Source organism: Cuculus canorus, chromosome 26 (genome assembly GCF_017976375.1).
Source record: "Cuculus canorus isolate bCucCan1 chromosome 26, bCucCan1.pri, whole genome shotgun sequence".
Taxonomy (NCBI): Eukaryota; Metazoa; Chordata; class Aves; order Cuculiformes; family Cuculidae; genus Cuculus; species Cuculus canorus.
The window spans coordinates 5,611,832-5,634,150 of NC_071426.1; the positions used below are offsets into that span (position 1 = coordinate 5,611,832).

The following is a 22,319-nucleotide window of genomic DNA, read 5'->3' on the forward strand; positions in this document are numbered from 1 at the left end:
GTCACCCTCAGCTGGTGATGGTCACCCTCAGCTTGTGATGGCCATCCTGCACCAGTGATGGTCACCCTCAGCCCTGGGAGCATCTCCATCCTTGAGCAGCCTCTCCTGCCCAGGAGGATTTTTACACTGGGAGCCTCAGCACTGGAAAATCCAGTTTGTCCCAACTGTGCCAAGATTCTGCTGCTGCCTGTCCCTCTGCCTCCTGCAGAATTACTGTGAGGGGAGGCTGACGTTTGCTTTCAGCTCCCTGCCCTGACCTCCCTCATGCTGTGCCAACTGTAAGCTCTCAGCTTGTCCAGCTGCCAAGGAGTCTGCCAGCTCCATCAAATGTCTCCTTATCCAAAGGGACATCGGATCCCTCACGGGACCAGAGTAACTCAGTGGTGCAAGGAGAGGAGACATCTGAGCCTCTTCCATTTCCATGAGCCACACCATCCCCGAAGTCCCAGCAAGATCCCAAACCTTGGAGAGGATGTGAGATCTGTCAGGAGCCCTGGCAGGAAGGACAACGTCCCCAAAAGCTGGCACGGCCAAAGCCAAGGAGAATTGAAGGGGTCCCAGGCAAGGGCTGTGCCGGGCACCGTGCGAGCCTGGCACCCCTCTGAGGTCAAACGTCCCAACAAGGACACAGGACCTTGAGTCATGCCACCCTGGGATGAATAACTCCCACGCATGGCACTTTCTCAATTGCAACGGAAAGGGGAGGTTTCCTCAGCATTCCCAGGCGCTTTCCCAGCGCTGGCAGCAGCAGAGCTGGGTCACGGCCATGTCCTGCAGCGTGGGGCACGTGCACGTCCCTGGTGCCACCAAACCACAGCAGGAGTAGGGCAAGTGGCAGCGGGCAGGAGGATGCTTGGTGCCAGGGTTTTTTTCCCTCGTCTCTTCCATGGGACCCCCTGTGCTTCCTCCTGGTGTGAACAAACTTGAGGGGATTTGCCACCTGTGCTAAGGGTGCAGAAGCTGTTTCTATTTCAGATCCAAATAGCTGGGGTGCTCCAAAGGTTCCCTGGGTTGTCCCCCACCACATCAGGCTCCTGGAGCTGGGTCTCAGGGGACACGTCCTGGAGCGTGCTGGCCGCAGGGTAACCCTGCCATCACCCAGGAACCCCAAAACACCCCTGTGCCATGACTGTATCCAGCCTCAACTCAGCACAGGGTTGATCCTTGAGCCCCAGCCGGCAGAAGCATGTGGGAAGTCTCCAGCTCCACCAGGATGCTGGAGGCCCAGGCTGCGGAAGTGGCAGCTTGGCCACAGCCAGAGGCAAAGCACCAAGCTGAAGGCTCAGAGGAAGCTGAGGGACTGAGTTGAGGTCAAATTCCAAATGCCTCCATCTGGGACCTCTGCCTGCACCAATGCCTAAAAAATCCTTCCTACCCAGCATCAAGGAAACAAGGTTGTCTGAGGAAACAACCCAAAACTCAGTGTTGACGAAGACCAGATGCACAGCTATGGCAGCATCCCAGCCTTCAGCCCTGCCAGGCTTTCAGGAAACTCAGCGCCCGGGCAGGGACCAGCACCCACGTCACCACGGCGACACCACGTGTGGCTGAATGCACATCTCAACCCATCCTTGCTGTTTTGGTGAGATGCTGGCTGAGGTGGTGAGGGAACGAGCTGCTGGGCAGCCTCTTCAAGCCAGGCTGATTTAGGCATCTCTCTCCTGCCCGGCCAAAAGCAGAGAACACCGCTGGGTTTAATCCCCACTGACCCTGCGAGCCTGGAGCATGGGGTGAGGACCTGATGTGGTGGAGCAGACTTGCTGGGTCTTGTGGATGGCAAATACCAAAGTTTACAAAAGGGCATGGTTCTACTTGACCAACAATCTTATCCTGCAGGTGAATGGACTAGGTTGAGGGGCTCACAGCCTGGTTTTGCTTCAGCTAAGAGCAGAAGCACCCCCAAAAGACCGAGCTGAGCTCCCCACCCTGATGATGTGGTGAACAGTCCAGTCCCCACTTCTAACGACAAACAGCCTTGCCAAGGGCCGATCAGCCCTCACTGATGGGCTCAGCCCCACCTTGCCAAGAGGTGCCAATGAGTTTTCAAAAAGTATTGAAATGGCACCTGAGACCCTTTTGCAGGGGAGGAAAAATACCCTGATGGATGGGCCTGGACTTCTCTTCCCCCCCAAGCTAGGACACCTTTTGAGTAAGAATTGTGCTAACTCAAGTTTCAATTGTTACTTCATATGTAAATGATCATTATTTACCAGTTATAATCACCTAGAGCCAACACAGCAAGTGGATTTGTCAACAGAAATACCAAATTTGGTTTTATCTGTCGCTTAAAATATATTCCTTACTGTTTACACTCTTTCTGACTGGTGGCTGACACACATCCATCTATCACATCGTCCTTTAGTCATACACCTTGACCAGGTCTGGGACTGCAGACGGATCCAGGGGAAACACAGAAAGCAAGAGGGTCTGTCGTGAGCCTCATGACACAATGGGAGGGCATCCCTGAGCCCTGCATCCAGTTCTGGAGTCCTCAGCACAGGAAGGACATGGAGCTGTTGGAGCGAGTCCAGAGGAGGCCACGGAGATGATCCAAGGGCTGGAGCACCTCCTGTACAGGCCGAGGGAGTTGGGGTTGTTCAAGCTGGAAAAGAGAAGGCTCCAGGGAGACCTCAGAGCAGCTTCCAATGCTGAAAGGGACTGCAGGAAAGCTGCGGAGGGGCTCTTGATCGGGGAGGGCAGGGATGAGGGGGAATGGTTTTCAGCTGCAAGAGGGAAGATTGAGAGAAAATCTTGGGAAGAAATGTTTTCCTGTGAGGGTGGGGAGGCCCTGGCCCAGGTTGCCCAGAGCAGTGGTGGCTGCCCCATCCCTGGAGGTGTTCCAGGCCAGGTTGGATGGGGCTTGGAGCCCCTGATCCAGTGGGAGGTGTCCCTGCCCATGGCAGGGGTGGAACTGGATGGGCTTTGAGATCCCTTCCAGCCCAAACCATGCCATGATTCTATGTTTCTCTGATCCCTCATACCTCTCTAACGGGACATCCCATCCTGCAGCTGAGGGGCTTAAGCTCTCTCAGCCCTTCCCACTGCTCTGATGAAGTTTGTTTCACTCTTTTTCCAGTGAAGGTCGTTTCAAAACAGCAAGCAGCTGCTGCGGCACAGTGGAAAAGCTGCTTTTCCAGGGAAACTTCCCAGCTGCTGCTGTCAGAGAAACTGCTGGGCAGTCCCACGCAGAGCATGCTTGCTCAGAACCTGGCCGGGGAACGTTGCTCTTCCCTCAGCTGCCTCCGGACCAAGAAAAGCAATCCCTAACCCCAGCCCACGGCCTGGCCGGCTTTCCCCAGGATGCAGGAGTGGAGCCAGGCTCTGCCCTGGGACTTTGCTCACCTACCAGAGCATCTTCCATCTCTCCCTGCAGAAAGGACCTTGTCTCAAAGGATCTGGTCACATATTTTTCCTTCAATTCACTCCACCAGGCAGAAACCCACCCTGAACATTCCATTCCGCCTTCCTTCAACATCATCTCACCTGGCTTGGGGCCAGAGGTTTGGGAAATAGCTTTCCTACACCCTTCCATGAATTATTTAACCAGCATCCGTCCCGTGATCCCCTGCTACCCACATGGTCTCTCGTTCCAAGGAGCAGAACTGGCCTTGCATCCCTTTGCACCAAGGTCCATCACAGCTCCTTCACCAGCTGCAAGGAGCAAAAAAACCCTCCAAACCTTAAATCCAGAGAGAAAATCCCCTTACCTGGGTGATGCCCTCAGTATCCATCCCATCTGCTGCGTGCTTGGACATCATCCTTGGAGCATCCAAGCCGGTTTGCTGGGACTGGGACCTTGTGCCCTGTGGCAAGCAAGGAGAGCTTTATCATCTTTGATCCCTGCGGAGGAAGGCCCTGCACGTCAGCCCCGAGGTCATTGGCTGGGCACTGCGGAGATAAATATAGGATTTTAGCGGCACCGATGTAATCCCGGAACCGTGGGATGATCACGACAGAGCTGTCTGGGATGTGATGCTTTTTGTGTGGTGCTGTCAGGTTTGGGCTGCTCCTGTCGTGCTCCGTGCACTGTCACGGCCAGGCTGGAGGCGATGCTCTCGCTGCCATTCCCAAGGATCTTCCCTCCATGCCACACCTGTTCGCGGTCGGTTGGATCACAGAGCAGCCCACGGGCGATGCCTGCGATGCCCCATCCCCAGGGTGGTGGTGACTTGGCTTGCTTGCCCCCAGCCTGAATTTCAGTGCAAATCAGGAATCCTCTCTCCTTTTTCATGGGGAGGGAAAAAACAGGGAAATTACTGCCAGGGGTGGATGGATGTGTTTGCAGGGGCTGGAAGCTCCAAACTGTGCCAGGTCTGCACAGCCCCAGTCCTGGTAACACCCATGGAGGTGGTCCTGGGACACCAGGTTTCATGTGTGTGCACACGTGCGTGTTGCATGTGCGTGTGCACGTGGGGCAGTGACATGTGGCCACCCACATGGCTTTTATGTGGCAAAGTGCTTAATCAGGATCTGTGGGCATCTGGCATGGAGGTGGTGGCTCCTCTACTTATGGAGCACTGGGAGCCCTGGAGAACCCCTAAAATCCCAGAACGGGGGGAAAAAAAAGGAGGAAGAGCTGCTGTAGTGGCCTGACAGCCTCCCTGGCCCTGGCCCTACGTGACCATGGGCATGCAAGTCCCCTCTCCCCGCTGCTGGAGAGGAACTGCCAAGCAAAGAGGTTTAAGGTTGATGCACTTACTAATTCTATCAAACAGAGATTATCCTGCTCATACAGCTGGGCAGGACCAGCCGTCAGCTCTGGCCTGGTTATCTGGGATGGACAAGGCAGAAATTGCCATCGGAGAGGAAGAGGTTGGAACTCCTGCCCCAGTTATCCCTGTCACAGGTGGCTGGGCCATGATGGAGCCTCTTGAGAGAAGGGGCAAGGCTTGGTTTTGGGGAAGCAGGCTCCCCGCCAGGGCTCAGGCACCACCTGGATCTGCTGAAGATTAAACCCAGCCCTAAATCGTAGTCCAGTCTCTAAGCTTGGCCCCCTTCCTTGGCAAGCTGCACTGGCTGGGGAGAGCGAGGCAGAGCTGAGCCCCAGCTCTGTCCCTGCCCTTGTCCCCATCCCTATCTCCATCCTCATCTCAGTCCTGGTCTCTGTCTCCATCCCGTCCCATCTCCATCCCTGTCTTGGCCTCTATCCCTGTCCTTGTCCCCATCCCCTTCTCTGCCCCTGTCCTACTCTCTGTCCCTCTTCCACCCCTGTCCATGTCCCCACCTCATCCCCATCCCAATCCCTGTCTTGATCCCCGTCCTCATCCCCATCTCCATCCCTGTCTCAAACCTGGCCGCTATCCTTATCCCATCCCTGTCCCTGTCCCCGTCCCATTCCCATCCCTGTCTTGGTGCCTGTCACCCATCTCATCGCCATCCCAGGCCATGGGGACGATGGGGACAGCCGTGCCCTGAGCTGCTCCCCCCGGCAGCCGCTGCCTCATGACAGGAGAGCTTTGGAAACACCTTCAGTTGACAGAAATTTCTTTTATCTTCAAAAATTCTTCTGTGCTTGGACAGGGAAAGCTCTGGCTGCTCCAGGCTGGGATTCTCCCTCCACCGGCCACCGACTTCAACAGAAAGGCTTCTTCGAGCCAGGAAGGACAGAGCTGCCTTTGTTCCATCCCCATTCCTCTTGCTGCCGGCACAGAGGAAATGTGACTGAGCCCTTGGCGCCAGCAGCTTTACAATCCACCTCCTGGCACGTACGCTCCGGGAATCTCCAGGAAAGGGAAAATAAAATGAACTGTGAGCGTCAGGTGGTGGGATCTGTGCCAGGGGCTGGAGCACGGAGGGCCGGGGCGTTGCTGGCTGTCCCAGTAGGTGTTTGCTCCCCACCCCCAGCCCATCTTTAATTATTATTTTTACTCAACCAAGCAGAGATTGTTTCATCTCTTGCCATAACAAAGAAAGGTCAGGTTGATGGACCCAAGCGGTGCTGAGTCCCGTCGCCCGGCCATTCCCACCCAACTCATGCCGTCGCTGTCAAAATCCTCACTGCTGGCTGTTAAACCCCATTATTGTCCCTCTCGCCTCATGTATAATTCAGCACATAGCGGGGTGAGATCTGCTTTCCAGCGTGGAACCTCCCAGTGACCTTGGTGGGTGGCCGGGACCCCTGTCCCCAGCACAGCCCCTCCTGATTTCCATCACGTCTTTATAAAGAGGTGATGGAGGAGCTGCCAGCCAGGACAGCGATGCCTCCCGGCCCCCCGCGCATCACACCGGGAACCTGCCTGGCTGCAACTCCAACAATGTCAACACCAAGGCTGGGTGCGAAAACAGCCTCTGGAATTTCCCTCGCAAATCCACCTTGGTGTTTCCAGCTCGAACAGCCAGGCAAGCTGGGAAACCTCAGCCAAGGTGGAACGCTCTGACTCTCGCCGAAGTGCTCTGCCTTTCGCCAGAGTACGGTCATATTTTGCTAAGATAAGGCGCGTGGGAGAGACAGATATCAGTATCGCTGGCAGCGCTGATGGCAGTGAGAGAAATGATTTTATGGTTTAATGGCAGGATAAAAGCTTTCCTGGAGACCTCGCTGACCATATGGCACCCTGTGCTCCCCCATTTTCCACATCAGCAACTGGGAGCCCCATCCCTGGGTACGAGGTGGTCCCAAGCTGGACTTGGCCCCAACCACGAGCTCCGGGACTCAGGATCTGGTGGTGTTAGCAGCAACTTGGTGAGGGATCCTGACTGCAAATGACGCCACAAATCCCTGGGTGCAGCTGTGAATGGGCATCTCAGAACACGTTTGGCAGCAGAAGGAGGAGGAAGAGGGAGAGGTGGAGACGCCGGCTGCAGCTCCTGCATCCTCTGCCACGACCAGAGGTGATGCCACCACTCAGTAAAGCATCTCAAAGTGTTTGATTGAAACGCTCCCCTCCCACAGTCAGGATCTGGCCAGTAGCCCGTTACGGGCGCTCATGGGCAGCACGGAGCTGGCAGAAGGCTGGTGGCTCCAGCAAGGACCGGCTGCTTCCGAGACATTTAGGGCCACGCCAAGAAAGATTGGGCTTAATCGCATGTCAACACCTGCCCTGCACCAGGATCCGGCCGCACCGCAGCCCTGGCACCGCCCTTCACCTTTCCCGGCACCAGCCCTGCTGCAGTCATTTGAAATCACCAGGTCATTCTTCCAGTCTCATGATAACGGCAAATGTCAGATCCCAACGGAGATCGGGATGGGCCAAAGCCAATGGGATGGAAGCACCCAGCTTTGGGGAGCATCCTAGGGACAGCAGGTGGTGCTGGGTTTTTGGGACCCAGGCCCACCTCTTGTTCCATCCACACGTGGAGCAGGGGCAATGAAAGGGATACCTGAGCGTGTTTGAGACTGAACAGTTGGAAAACAGCCTCGGCCCAAAGCATTCCCAATGGGCCAAACACCTCTGGGCTATCAGGATGCTGGCTTCTAAGAATTCAGCCCTGGATGCTTCCCAATCTCCCATCCCTGCCTAGAGCAGCACAGAGGACGCTTGGCCGCCCAGGAGAGGGGAGAAAATTGGGAAAAAAAAGTCAGAAATCCTGCGGATGCCCTAAACCTGGGCTGGGGCGACAGGAGGCATTCTCCAAATCCTCTGGAGAGGCTTTGCTGCTGGAGCAGCTCTGCCTTTTCACCCCTGCTCATGCCGGCTCCATGAGGCTGCTGCTATTTTTAGGGGGCTGTGCCGGCCACCTGCGTCACACGTCAGGCTGGCAGAAACGCAGAATGGAGAGAGGAGGAAGGGGAATAAGCTCCTGTTTGGCTTTGAAGCATCCTTATCTGCTGCAGCTGCTCCCCTGCACTTGCTGTGAGCAGGGTCTGACAACCCTGACTTGTAATAACCACAGCCCCTAAAACACACGGTCTCTAACAACTACGGTTCTTAGGAACTGTGACCCCTAATATCCGTGACCCTTAACATCTGTGACCCCCAATAACCCCGACCCCTATAATCTCACCTCCCAGCTCTGCTCATTTCCCATCTGGGCAACTCCTGTAAATCCCATTTACACAAACACCCTCTGAACCCCTCTGTCGCCCTTCCTGCAGCATTTCCCTACACTTCTGATTTTCCCTTCTATTTTTAATCCACAAAACAGCTGGGGCAATCTTTTCCCCAGCTGTAAAACACAGGGAAAGGAGCAAACCCCAGGTGCCAGAGGACTTCAGCAGCTCCCTTTGAATGCTTCCACCTTCAAATAGAAGTGAGCAGCTGTGCACAGACCTCTTTAATTTTTTTTTTTTGGGGGGGGGTGGGCTTCAATCCCACCCACTCTCGGATTCATTGTAAGATCCACTCCCTCCTGGTCAGGCAGTAATAATAGGATTATCCAGATTCGGCTGCAGGAGAGGGAAGCTTATTATGGAGCATTACAGAGGGGAAACTTGGGATTTCTGAGGTTCTGATAAAAGCTCATTTGCCATCCAGGTGTGTCTGAGGCTCATTTTGGGGCTGGTTTTCTTAAACATTTGCTCCTCCAGCCCCCTACAGTGCAAGAGCCTGGGAAAGGTTTTCAGCCCCTCAGGTGTTTTCAGGTTTGGGGAAACTGAGGCACAGCACCTGCAGCCCTGCATGGAGGAGCATGTCCACACCCCATGCTCCCCTCTGACAGCCCCCAAAACCCCCTGGAAAAGTGGAACGAGCCCCTGTGGGGGATTTTTCTCCCCCAAAGCACTGGAGGGGAGGCTGGATGGTGTTTTGGGAATGGGGAAACCCTCCCAGCACCGGGGCTGAGATGAAGTTCCCCCCACAGTGAATAACCCAGGGTGACCAGGCAGCCGCTGGCCTCAGTTTTTGGTGGGCAAAGAGGAATTTTCCCCTTTTTCCATCCTGCCCTGAGGTTTCCTGCGTTGTAGGGACTAACACTGCCATCTACTGAAATGGCCCTCACTGTTATTAAACCTTTCATATTTGTATTTTCCCCACCCAAAAGACCTTCCCACTTTTTCAGGGACCCACAAAGCCTCCCAAATCCATGTTTCTCCCTGCAGGACGATACCAGCTGCCCGTCCCCAGGGTGTCAGGCCTTGTGTGTGTGTCCTTGTGTTCTCAGGGATGATTTTGGGGCACTTTTAAGGTCAAGGCATTTTGACCACCGGCTTTGGAGACTCAGTTGCTGAGAGGGGAAACTGAGGCAGGAACACGGCAGGTGCAGAACCCCCTGCCATGCCCAACCCCACCCCTCATTAGGCCAGAATGAGCCCCACCTGCACCTCGTTGGATCCTGGGTATTTAAGGGCTTTTTTTAAGCACTGTATTCCTTCTTTTTGGGGAAGGAAGCACTGTGGGGTGAGGCTGGGGTGCAGGATCTGTCTATTCCCTAGGGATGGGGGAGGCCACTGGAACTGGGGAGCTGCCGGTGGGGGTCCTGCTGCCCACCCCAGCGCCGGAGGTGTTGGAGATGGTGCTGAGCCAACGCTATGGTCCCCTGCCCCGCGCTGCTGCCATCGCCCGCCTGCGCAAGCAGCCGGATGGATGCTACCGCCCGGCGGGTGACCTGGCTGACATCCTGGAGCGGCGGCAGGTGGCCAACGCCAAGGAGCGCGAGAGGGTGAGGGGACCCCAAACCCCCTTGGCAGCCCCAGAAAAGCACATCCTGGGGGGATGCAAGCGATGTCCCATCACAGTGGCACCCAGAGCGACTCGGGACGGGGGGGGACACCGTTATGGGGCGCTTTGCCTCTGCACTTGGGGCACCGGTTTGAGTCCTGAGGTCCCAGTTCGGATCAGGGCTCCCAGTTTGATTCTGAGAGGTTTGGTTGGAATCCTGGGCTGCTAGGTGGGAATGCCGGGAGGCCCCAGTTGGAGCCCTGGGCTCCAAGTTTGCTCCTGGGAGGCCCCGGTTGGAATCCCAGGCTCCCAGTTTGAATCCAGGGAGGCCCTGGTGGGAGTCCTGGGCTCCCCCTTTGGATCACGGGAGGCCCTGGTTGGAACCCTGGACTCCCAGTTTGATCTTAGGAGGCCCCAGTTGGTGTCCTGCACTCCCAGTTGGAATCCTAGGCTCCCAGTTTGAATCCCCGAAGGCCCTGGTTTGGATCCTGGTCTCCCAGTCTGAATCCTGGGAGGCCCTGGTGGGAGTCCTGGGTTCCCAGTTTGATCCTGGGAGGCATTGGCTGGAGGCCTGGGCTCCCAGTTTGGATCCTGGGAGGCCCCAGTGCAAGTCTGGGGCTCCCAGTTTGAATCCTAGGAGGCCTGGGCTCCGAGTCGGAACCCTGGGCTCCCAGTTTAGATCTCAGGAGGTCCCAGTGGGAGTCTTGGGCTCCCAGTTTGAATCCTGGGAGGTCCCAGTGGGAGTCCTGGGCTCCCCCTTTGGATCACGGGAGGCCCCAGTGGGAGTCCTGGGCTCCCAGTCTGAATCCTGAGGTCCTAGTTTGTTAATGGGAGGTCCCAATTGGAATTTTGGTGCCCCAGTTTGGTCCTAGGATGTCCCAGTTGGAACCCTGGGCTCCCAGTTTGGATCCCGGGAGGCCCCGGTGGGAGTCCTGGGTTCCCAGTTTGATCCTGGGAGGCACTGACTGGAGGCCTGGGCTCCCAGTTTGGATCCTAGGAGGCCCTAGTAGGAGGCCTGGGCTCTGAGTCGGAACCCTGGGCTCCCAGTTTAGATCTCAGGAGGTCCCAGTGGGAGTCCTGGGCTCCCAGTTTGAATCCTGCGAGGCCTCAGTGGGAGTCTTGAGCTCCCAGTCTGAATCCCGGGGGGCCCCCACTGGAATCCTGAGGTCCTAGTTTGTTAATGGGAGGTCCCAATTGGAATTTTGATGTCCCAGTTTGGTCCTAGGATGTCCCAGTTGGAACTCTGGGCTCCCAGTTTGGATCCCGGGAGGCCCTGGTGGGAGTCCTGGGCTCCCAGTTTGAATCCTAGGAGGCTCCGGTTGGAATCCCGGGCTCACGGTTTGGTCCTAGGAGGTCCCAGTGTGACCCTGGGCTCCCAATTTTAATCCTAGGAGGCCCCAGTTGGAACCCTGGGCAACTAATTTGATCCTAGGAGATCCCCGTTGGAATCCTGTGCTCCCAATTTGACCCTAGGATGCACCAGTTTGACCCTGGGGTCCTGGTTTGATCCTGGGGTCCCCCCCCCAGATTCCTGTGGATGTAATTCAATTTATTTCCCCCTGGCAGATTAAAAATCTGAACAGTGGGTTCTCGAGGCTGAAGACCCTCGTGCCCCTCATCCCCCGCGACCGCAAGCCCAGCAAAGTGGACACCCTGAAAGCTGCAGCCGAGTACATCCGCCTGCTGCGCCTGGTGCTGGAAGAAACAGGGGGCATTGAGGTACAGGAGGGCTCCCCCCAAAACTGAGCCCTCGCATCCCACCTCCTCTCTAACAGGTGTGGGTTTGAGGGGTCTGACCCGGGTTTTCAGGTCACAGTTAATTTTACAAGGAAAAACAAATGGAGTAATGAATCTGGGAAAGGGAGGGGCTGAAGGAACCTCAATTTCCATGAATTTTACTTTCCTCTGCTTCCCACACCACATTTTCCCAGTGTCAGAATGTGGACGCTGAGCCGGAGCTGGGTGACAATGGGTGGGGAACCCTGGGGGAGCTTCCCAGGACCCAGCCGGGCAGTGACCCCCTCCCTCAGTGGGGTCCCTCTGCCCGGGGCCATCGCAGGAGAGCGGGGGCAGCTCCAGCTGAGGGCGACAGGGGTTAGGGGGGCACCCATGGGTCGGAAGGGAGTGTCACCCTTGGGGGGAAGGGGGGCACCCACGGGAGCAAGGAGCCCCCACCCATGGTCTTGGGGGACAGTTGGGAGCCTCTGCTTTCTATCAACACACTGGGGTTGCTTCAAATCAGCTTTTGCCACCCCAAAATATTCCAAAAGAGAAAAAAATCTCATACTCTGTGTTTTCTTCCAGGTTTTTCCTGCCAATTCCTGAGAAACCGCGGTGTCGGGCAGGGACCCACGGAGACCCCGCTGAGTTCAAGCTTCAAGCCCACCTTTTGGGGCCACAGCTCCAGCTCAGCATCTCCTTAAACCCAGTGCCCCAACCTGCCTGGTCCTCAGAAGCAGGGGTTGTGGGGGTGTCCATCACCCCAAAATCACGGTGGGGAAGGGAGAACTGTAATTAATAGCTCTGTAAAAATGTAATTAGTGGTGCTGCTTCTTCCTCCACCAGGTGCTTAAGGGTTCCCAGTTAAGGAGCCCCTGATGAAGTGGGGTGCAGTGATGCTGTTTGTGTCCATCCCTGTTTACTCGCACTGGGGGGGGTCCAGGGGCTCCCCCCGTTTGGGGGGGGAGGCGGGGCCACGCCTGGCGGGGGGGGCGTTCCTTTGTCAGGATGCTCTGAGGAGGAGGTGGGTGATGGCAGCATCCTCCGGGCCGCAGCATCCCGCGGGGAGGGGCTGGGGGGGATCAGCTGGGTGCCCCCCCTTTTCCTTCTTTTGTCCCCCCCCCCCCCCGTCTCCCCTAGGGCTGGTGCATGCGGATTGGGGGGGGCTGCGGTGCATCCTTCCATGGCTTTATCTCCGAGGGCGGTGGGTACCAACCCCCACTCCCTTCCTCTCCATCAATCCCTATCCACGGGGGGAGGGTACAAGGATGCAGCCCCCCCCTTCCAGATTCCCTATTTTTCATCCCTATCCGCCATCCCTGCGGCTGCCGCAGCGGCGTTGGGTGCGGCGAGGGCGGAGGCGGCTGAGGATGCTGGGGTGGGGGTGGAGGTGCAGCTGGGGGGGTCGTGTCCCCCCCAACCAGGGATGGGAGGAGCCCTGAGACACCCCCTTCTTTCCCCCCTTCTCTTTGGGGGCAAATCCCCTTGGGATGCTCAGGAACTCGCCGCTGCCTGACGCTCGCTGGGGGACCCCCCCGGGAATTTTTAGCTTGGAAAAGGCTCCCGACTTCTATCTGAGCCAGGTCGGTCCAGAAGGGGGGGTTGCAGTGGGGAGGGGCTCTGCTTTTGCCTTGGTGAAAGCCCTGAGCAATGGTGGGGGGGGCTGTTGGAGGATGCTCCAGGATTTTGGGGGAGCAGCTCAGCTTGTGTGCATCCCCTATAATTTGGGGGGGTAAGCCTTGGATTTGGGGGCTCTCTTTGCAGCAGGGCCCCCAAAATGCCTCATTGACCTGCGTGGGGGGGTGGGGATGTCACCTGAAATGTGCAGTGGCACTGTGGCATCGACCCACTCGATGGCATGTGGGGCCCCGATTCGCGGCTGCCCCGAAGGTGGGGGTCATGGGTGCTGCTCCCATGGGTGCTGCTCTCACTGCTGCATCGAGCTGGCTGTTCTCAGCCCCCCCCCATCCTCTGCCTGCCAACTCATCACACGGATGGGCTGTGCCCTGGGCGGGGTGGGGGCCAGCTGCTGCTTATCTGTGGGGCGCAGCTGGGAGTGGGTTTGGTCACATCTTCACAATCTGTATTCCTGGAGGGGTTAAGGGTGGCAGTGACCAACGCTGTCTGTCTGTCTGGCCGTCCTGCTGGCAGGATGAGTATGGCAGCCAGCCCGGAGCCCCTGCCCTCGCCCCCCACCCATGGGTCCCGTTACCTGGGGTGCTTGGCTGAGGATGACCCCGAGTACCTGCGGGCGCGGAACATGGCAGCCGACCTGCGGCAGGACTTCAACATGATGGAGCAGAAGAAGCGGGTCACCATGATCCTCCAGAGCCCGGTGAGGGGCTGCGTTTCGGGGGACCCCATCCCTCCTGTCCCAAAGGAAATGCCACCACATGTTGGCTCATGGCATGTTCCCACCTGGCTGGTGGTGCCACCACCAGTACTGTGCCACCAAGCTGGCAACGTCACTGCCACCGAGCCCGTGGTGGTGCTATCACTGAGTAGCCAGTGCCACCACTGTACCATTAAGCCAGCAGTGCTGACACCGAGCTGGTGGTGTGGTCATGGCAGTGCCACCATCACCATGACACCAAGCTAGTGGTGCCCCTTCCACCAAGGTGGTGAGGCTGTCACCACCAACCTGGTGGTGCCTCCACCCTGGTGCCACCAGACAGTCCCTGTTGGGTCACCATGTCCCTTCCTGAGGGGAGGTGACACTGGTGGGGCCGGGGTGCTGCAGTCTTTCAGGGAGGAGCTGGAGAGTCTCATCCAGGAGCAGATGAAGAAAGGGAACAATTCATCCCACATCTGGGCTCTGCGGCAGATCGCTGACTTCATGGCCACCACGTCCCCCGCTGTGTTCCCCACCTCCCCCATGGGTATGGCCATGCCCACCAAGGGCTTTTTTTATGGGGGAAGGGAATGGGTTGGCTAAATTCTTGAGGATTTTTCCTGATATATGGGGTTGTAGGTGAGAAAACATCCCACAGGGCTGTGGTGTCTTTTCTTGTCTAGTAGAAAATGTGAGAGGCCAAGGGACGAGGACCGGGGACAGAGGTAGGGGTCACTTTGCAGACCCCAACCAGCTGTCCGTGGGACCTTGGAGGGCCACCAAACCTTAGGGACCACCAAACGCAGCTCCATGAGCTTCTGCTCTCCCTGGGGAACCCCTGGGGTTGGGTGGGTCACTCGCCCTCGATTTCCCGCTGAAGAGGGGGTGGTCCATCCACAGGGCTGGTGGCTGTCACCCCCATCAATGACCTGCACGGCCCCGAGGTGCCCACGCTCGCCAAGGGGGAGCGGCTGATGCGCTGCAAGGTGGGCAGCATCCACCGCCTGCTCGACCTCTATGGCTGGGCCCAGCTGGGACACGCGGCCGTCACCGTGAGCACCCCGCATCCTGGGGGGAACTGGGGGGTCCTGGGAGGTCTTGGGGTTTTTTTAGGGGAGGGAAGATTGAGGGCTGAGGGAGAGGTCGGGGATTTCTTGGAGGAGTTGAGAGGGGTTGGGGTGTTGAGCATTTTGGGGGAGTTGAGCCGGTTGGAGTATTTTGTGGTGTTGAGGGGATTGGGGGATTTTGGGGGGCATTTAAGTTTTTGAGGGAGGTTGGAATTTGGTGGAGGTGGACTGGGAGGGTTGAGGGTTTTTATGGGGGGAAGATTGGGGGCTGAGGGAGAGGTTGGGGGTTTCTTGGGGGAGTTGAGGGGACTGGGGGTGGTTTGAGAAAGGTGGGGGTGTTGAGAGTTTTGGAGGAGTTGAGTAAGTTAGAGTATTTTGTGGAGTTGGGGAGATTTTGGGGGGCATTTAAGTTTTTGAGGAAGGTTGGAATTTGGGGGGAGTGGGTGGAGGGTTTGGGGTTTATGAGGGGATTCCTTGGGGGGTGGGTTTGGGGGTTACTGGGGGATTCTTTAAGGGGTGCGGGCTAGAGGGAGTTGGGGGTTATGGAGGATCCTTTGGGGGTGGGTTTGGGGGTTATGGAGGATTCTTTGGGAGAGTTGTTTTGCAGCGTGGGATTTTGAGGGGTGTTGTCTTTTGTGGGGAGCTTGGGGATTTGGCGGGGGAGGTTTTCCTTGGAGGATTGGGGTATTTGCTTTTTTTTTTCTTATTCTTTTTCACACCTCTCGGGATTGTTCCCGGCGCAGCTGCGGGTCAGCAAGGAGCAGGAGCATTTCTTGGTGGCCCCACAGGGGCTGGCGTGCAGCGAGGTGACAGCGGCCAGTCTGGTGAGCATCCCCGTCCCCCCCAACTCCCTGGGGAGGGGGCGAACTCAGCCAGCTCTGAGCTCCCCGAATTCCCTCTGCAGATCAAGGTGAACGTGCTGGGGGCTGTGGTGGAGCAGGGCAGCACCGGCTTCACCCCCGATGCCCGCAGCTTCAGCCTCCACGCTGCCATCTACGCCGCCCGTCCCGACGCCCGCTGCATCATCCGCCTGCACACGCCGGCCACCGCCGCCGTAAGGGACTGGGGGGACACAGGGATTGAAGGGGACAAGAGGGGCTGTCACCTCACCCCCTGCCCACTCCGCTGCAGGTGTCGGCCATGCGCTGTGGCCTCCTGCCCATCTCCCGCGCTGCCCTGCTGCTGGGGGACGTTGCCTACTTTGATTTCCATGGGGAGGTGGAGGATGAAGCTGATCGGGTCGAGCTCCAAAAATCCCTCGGTCCCACCTGCAAGGTGAAGGAAAGGGAACACGGGGGGTGGTGAGGGCCACCGTGCCATCCCCATCCCCTCCTCCTTACTCCACTGATGTCCTCCCTCCCCGTGCTCGGTACTGCAGATCCTGGTGCTGCGCAACCATGGGGTGCTGGCGCTGGGTGACACCGCCGAGGAGGCTTTCTACAGCATCTTCCATCTGCAGGCGGCCTGCGAGATCCAGGTGAGCACCCACACAACTGAGTTGTGTATGGTCTCAGCTGCCAGCATCATGCCCCAGGAGCTTGCGCTGAGCTGTGCCAGGTCTCTGCTGTCAGCACAGTGTGCTGGGACCATGCGCTGAGCTGTGCCAGGTCTCTGCTCTCAGCACAGTGTGCTGGGACCATGCACTGAGCTGTGCCAGGTCTCTGCTCTCAGCACAGTGTGCTGGGACCATGCACTGAGCTGTGCCAGGTCTCTGCTCTCAGCAGTGTGCTGGGACCATGCACTGAGCTGTGCCAGGTCTCTGCTGCCAGTGTGGTGCTCAGGATGGCACAGCCCAGTGCAGTCTCGCAGCCATGAAGGCTGTGGGCGAGTGTGGGACCATCCCACCACTCTCTGGCTGTATCAGCTGTGTCTCCCCGGGCTCTGCCACAGGTGTCGGCGCTGGCGAGTGCAGGTGGTGTGGAGAACCTGATTGTGCTTGAGCGCACCAAGCATCGGCCCCACGAGGTGGGCTCTGTGCGCTGGGCCGGCAGCACGTTTGGGCCCATGCAGAAGAGCCGCTTGGGCGAACACGAATTTGAAGCCCTGATGAGGATGCTGGACAACCTGGTGAGCACCGGCTGGTGCCAAAATGCCGCAGGCTGCTCTAAAACACACAAAAATATCTCTTTTTGTTATTTTTATATTGTCATGACTGAGCACTCTCTACCTTTCCAGGGCTACCGCACAGGCTACACCTACCGCTACCCCTTCGTGCAGGAGAAGAGCAAACCCAAAAGCGACGTGCTGATCCCTGCCACGGTGACAGCTTTCGTCTTCGAGGAGGAGGCTGCCCCCGTTCCGGCGCTGCGGCAGCATGCCCAGAAGCAGCAGAAAGAGAAGACACGGTGGCTCAACACCCCCAACACCTACACAAGGGTCAATGTGGCTGAGGAGCAGCAGGGCAGCGCTGGCAGCCAGAAGACAAAGACAATGGTGCGGGGCTGCTGCAGCATCCCAGGGGTGCTGGGTTAATTTGCAAAGGGCACTGGCTCGGGGAATGGGTGCTGGATGAGGGGTTGGGGGGATTTTTGGGTACCAAAAAAAACACCGATGGGGTATGCCTGTGATGTTAACTGATCTCACCAAAATCTGGTGCACAGAAACGCCTAGGGATCCTCCAAAGTGAAAAATGTTTCATTTGGTGCCTTTATTTAACACAAGCTTTTCTTTCCTCTTCTATTTTCCCCCAATAATTATATTTACTTTAACATCCCACCTCCCCAGCCCAGGGGCCCGAGCATCACAGGCTTCACTGTGGTCTCCCCCGGGCCACACGCGTTTATCAGGGATTCCTCTCTCCACGATGTGTATTTATCTGGGTTTTGTCTCTGCAACTCGCAGTGGCTGAAAGCGGATGAGGTGGAAAAAAGCAGCAGCGGGACTGCCATCCGAATCGAGAACCCCAACCAGTTTGTGCCCCTCTACACGGACCCGCAAGAGGTGCTGGAGATGAGGAACAAGGTACAGCCCCGTCCTGAAAGACTCAAGAGGCTTTTGCATGCGGGTGCACGGGTCTCAGCAGACCCTGGAGCAACGGAGGTGGTTTTTCCCACATTTTACCCACAGATCCGGGAGCAAAACCGCCAGGACGTGAAGTCGGCCGGGCCACAGTCGCAGCTGCTGGCCAGCGTGATTGCCGAGACCAGCCGCAGCCCCGTAGGTCACCCTGCTTGCCCAGCCCTTCCCCCGGCTCCCTAGTATCCCAGCAGTCGGACTAATGCTGCTCTGGGGGGGTTCAGTCCACAGAGAGCCATTTGGGGGATGCAGAGGCCAAAGAGGCATCCCGGGAGGAGGCACCCCCTGAGCCGGAGCCGCCGAACCCCTTCAGCCAGCTCACTGACCAGGAGCTGGAGGAGTACAAGCAGGAGGTGGAGAGGAAAAAGCTAGGGCTTCAGGGTAAGTGAGAGACCTGATCCCAAATCCCCCGTGCCCGGCAGAGCTCAGGGCCAGCTGGTCTCTCCACTGGCAGGTGAGAAAGACGCCACGGCAGAGGAGAGCCAGGCTCCCCCCGCCAAATCACCCCCCGCTTCCCCACCGGCAGAGAGCCCAGCCGTGCCACCTGCAGAGCCCTCGGAGGGTGAGTGGGCTGGCAAGCGCCCAGGCTCGCCAGTCGAGCAGAGCCGAGGAGCAGGGCCTCCAGCAAGCAAACTTAAACCGGGGAGCATGAGGGTGGCTGTGGACAAACCCCACTGAAACACAGATAAATGTCACTTTTGGGTCCCTTTGGGGGGGGTTCCCTGCTCCGGTGGGGCCGAGCATGGATAGGGATTCATGCCGCAAAGGCACCAAAGCCACCACTTGCCTTGAACATCATAGCAGGAGGATGTAAGCATCCACTGGTGGCTTTGCGGGGCGGCAGGGGCCACCTCCATCCCCCTCCTGGTGCACTGATGGCTGTGTTGTTATGCATCCCAAAGTGCAAATTTGTCATCTACAAACCACAGCAGGTCTCAGGATAAGGGAGAGGGTGGCAGGAGCGCGGGGCTTGTTGCTTTCTCATCGTGTCTCATGTTGTCTGTCTGTCTCCACAACGTCTTCCTTTCTCTTTCCTCTACGTGTGGCTTTCACCCAAGGATTTACCTCTGACTCTGAATACTTGTCACTGTAGTAAGTACGGAGAGGCTCTCCTCGAGCCTCGCTGTGGGAGGAGGGACGCGGGCCACCGCGCTCCCCACTAGCTCGGGGTGACCTTGCTCTCCGTGGCTCCGGTGGGGAGCGGCACCCTGCTCAGGGTTTCGCAGAAGGAAATGCCTTGGGTTGCCTCATTTTCTTTGCTGCCTGCTTTATTTCCAGTGGTGAGGCCAGGATGGAGCCAGCTGCCCTCCCTGCTTGCCTCTTCCCGGCTCTCCATCCCACCGTCGCTTGTCCCACGGGGAGGGGGGAAGACTCAGGAAAGCGGTGCCTGTGGCAGGAGAGGATCAGGTCCCACGTCCTCCATCTGTGGGGGGACCAAATCCTGCTCCTGCCCAGGTCAAACCAGCAAACTGGGGGGGATTTAAGCCCCCACAGTGCTGGCCAACCCTCACCTCTCCTGTTTTTCCTCTTGCCAAGGTGACAAGAAGGTGGATGGCAGCCAAGCATCAGCTGATTCCACCGCCCAGAAAGAGTCACCAGCGGTGGTGAATGGGAAGGATGAGGAGCAAAGCACTGAGGAGAGCAAAGGAGGCGGCCGGACAACCTCCCCTGCCAATGCCGACACAGATGCCCCCAAGGAGAAGGAGACAGTGACCAGCAGCCCTGTCTCCCCTGAAGGTTCACCCTCCAAATCACCTTCTAAGAAGAAGAAGAAATTCCGAACACCGTCTTTCCTGAAAAAAGGCAAAAAGAAGGAAAAGATTGAATCTTGAGTCTCCTTGGAGGCCGCCCACCAACCTCTCCGGATGGAGGCGCTGAGGCGGAGGGACAGCTTCTGTTATGCACCTGGCCAAGGCGCAGCCAAAAACCCCGGAGATGAGTTGTTTTCTGGGTATTCCTGGCACGAGGCACCTCGTCCCTTGTTACTCGCTTTTGGAGGTGGTCACCGAGCTTATGAAAAGATTGTGGCCCCTGTTTGCCGCTTGGGGAAATACCTGCTGTGCTCTCCGTCCTTCCACTTCTCCCTCCCGGGCACCAGCTCCTTCCCACACGTGGGCCGAGGTTGTTTCTCTTCCCCTGCCCACTGCTTGCAGAGCCCTCATGGGGCACAGCCCAGAACCGCTTGGTTTGAGGAAGAAAAGGGTGTTTTGTTGTGCTTTGTTTATTTTTTTTACCTTCTGTTTCAAGCTCCACTGGAATGGCACTAGCTTCACCCCCAGGCAAAACTGTTCACCCACTTCGCCTGGAGAATCAGGTCAAGTTGAACGAGAGGAGATTGCTGTCCCTGAAGGAGAGGCCAAGGCAGTGAGGCCTGCGACCCTTTCCTTCCTGGAACATAATCTTCTTTCCCTGGGCCAGAGAGCCACTCTCAGTCCCCTTCTCCTGGTGCCACCACCTCACATTTGCTGTACGATGAAGAGCAGCAGGATTCCGTGCTGCCGGGAAAGCCCCTGCCATACCACACAAACCGCACCTGAGAAGGGAGAAGAAAAGAGCTTCTGGGAAGTGTCTGTGTTATTTAAAACTGAGCAAAACTTCACTCACTAAGTGCTACTTCGGGATGAACACACGCTGCCGATTCACTTCAGACAGAGGCACTGCTGCCACCGCCACCCCCATCCCCACTGCCACGGCAACACCTGCACCCGAGGCTGTGCCAGGCCCCTGCTCGCACCGGCCCCACGCTCCCTGACCGTCTGTCCACGCCGCTGAGGCTGGATCCTTGCTTTTCCCCAGCTCTGGACTCCGGAGCACAACTTAAAATCCTCTCTGGTGTTTCCTTCCGTTCCACCCAGCCTCACCTCCCTGCCTCCAGCGCTCCATACAGTGATGCGACCATCGTTATAACCTCCCGGCCCTGCCCAAAGGGAAGAATCTCAAAAATCAGCGATGCCAAAAATGTCAGCTTGCCCAGCAGCCACTCCAAGACTGATATTTAGGGGACAAAACCAACCAGATCCTCCCCATCCTTCCACAAGCCAAAGGGATTTGCCTTCTTGGGGTGCTCACCACAATCCTGCATGGGGTTTCATCACCTCAGTATGATTTTCCCCAATGCACCACCCTGTTTCCAAAGCCTTTTTCCTGCGAGGCAGCTCTCAGCTTTTGTTTTCCCCTCTTGGAAAAGCAGGAAGCAGGTGGGTCCATCAGCAATCTTGGGGGCAGTGAGGACACGGGGTGGAGCAGGGCCAGTGCAGGGGCTGTGGGTCAAAGAGAGGAGGTTTGTCGGTGCAGGCTGGTTTCTTTCACAGAGCTGTGATATGGGGTGTGCCACGCAAACTGGGAATTGAAAAGCAAAATGTCCAAAGTATTTTTAAAACAGCAAAAATCCACACTCTGTGGATGTCCTGCTGGAGCCCGAGAGCTATACTCTGAGCCTGGCTTTCAGGGCTTTGCCCTACCTGATGTCCACCCTGAGCTCTGGCATCAGAGTTGGGGCCACAGCTCCCCATCCTGCTCCTGCAAGGACTGGGGAGACAGCGGGGCAGTCCCTGAGCTCCTAAATTCTCTCTCTGCAAGGGACGGCGTGACCACCAGCCCTGTGCTAGTGACTGTATTCAACCAGTCGACAACCTCTGAGATGCAAATCACAGGCCTGTAACCATTTCCCATGAGGGGTCGTTTACTGCCACTGATTTTAAGGCTTTTTGAGACCATTTTTGTCACTGACCCATCCTCCTGCGTGACCCAGGCTAAGAAAGCCCCTGCAGGGGCAGCTGCGTCGCTTCCCTGAGACAGCACGGTCGCTCCTGGGGCGATGACCTGAATTCCAACACTGCCGTACACCCCACTGCCGACCGACCAGCGCTGCCGCAGGGAGCCCACAGCCCCTTTTTCTCCAAGGATCTGTCCCCAGGGGCTTTGCCACCCTTCTTCTCTGCAGGCTGGGGGCTTTGCAGTGGAGATGAGGATTTATTTTCCCCTGCCATGGAAGTCCAGGGCACATTCGGCGTCTCGTGCAGCACAGGGAAGCAAGAGACACCAGCACCTTCAGCAGGGAGGAGGGCTCAGACGGCCGCCACCGCCACGGGGGTCCTCGCTGCTTCACTAGAAGGAAACAGATATGGGATCACATCAACGCCACAGCTCCCTGACCCACTGGGGCATTACCAGGACCACCCTCTGGATGACTTTCTCCCTCTCCTCTGCCAGCATTTTCCCGCTGCAGGCAGGCACCAGGCTCACTGCTGCCTCCTCACCTCTTTTTGACAAGGCTGCCCTGGGTGTGGGCTCTGCTGTGATGGGGAGGCAGGGATGCATCCCTGGCTGCTCGGCACGAGGCTAATTGGTGATCTGGTGCCTTGCAAGGTTCCGTGTGCCTGGTGCTCATCACCCTCCATATCCACACTCTCAACTGAAAAAAAAAAGAGAGGCTGGATTTCCATCTTCAGCCACGGATATGTCCCAGGGAAGGAGGGTGATGCCGGAGTTTCAACTGGATTTGGTGCCCACTTTCCCACCTGGGCCTGGCAGAGAGCCCCAGCTGGTGTGGAGGGCTCTGGTGAGGCTGCAGCTGCTGAGAACCCACCAGAATGAGGCCGAGAGATGGCTGCGCCCACAGCTCGAGGGGAGCACGGGGCGGGGGAGAGC

At 57.5% G+C, this 22,319-nt stretch overlaps 2 protein-coding genes across 3 annotated transcripts; both read left to right on the top strand.

The window, feature by feature from the left end:
- The first annotated feature begins 9,312 nt into the window (after positions 1-9,312).
- On the top strand, positions 9,313-11,635 carry FIGLA (folliculogenesis specific bHLH transcription factor). The gene is made up of 3 exons (XM_009567885.2): positions 9,313-9,537; positions 11,103-11,255; positions 11,468-11,635. The coding sequence occupies exons 1-3, from the start codon at positions 9,313-9,315 to the stop codon at positions 11,633-11,635; spliced, it is 546 nt and encodes a 181-aa protein (XP_009566180.2).
- A 597-nt stretch (positions 11,636-12,232) lies between these two features.
- Positions 12,233-20,988, top strand: ADD2 (adducin 2). 2 transcript variants are annotated; one of them, XM_054049737.1, is made up of 16 exons: positions 12,233-12,279; positions 12,754-12,838; positions 13,407-13,590; positions 13,996-14,134; positions 14,488-14,639; positions 15,398-15,478; positions 15,559-15,708; positions 15,786-15,929; positions 16,033-16,131; positions 16,545-16,721; positions 16,830-17,087; positions 17,496-17,615; positions 17,721-17,810; positions 17,894-18,050; positions 18,124-18,231; positions 19,206-20,988. In XM_054049737.1, exons 3-16 carry the CDS (start codon positions 13,408-13,410, stop codon positions 19,499-19,501), a joined length of 2,154 nt encoding a protein of 717 aa, XP_053905712.1. In that variant the 5' UTR covers positions 12,233-12,279; positions 12,754-12,838; position 13,407; the 3' UTR covers positions 19,502-20,988. The 2 variants fall into 2 exon arrangements, with proteins under 2 accessions (XP_053905712.1, XP_053905714.1); XM_054049739.1 differs by lacking the exons at positions 12,233-12,279; positions 18,124-18,231 and having other exon boundaries at positions 12,618-12,838.
- Positions 20,989-22,319: the final 1,331 nt, after the last annotated feature.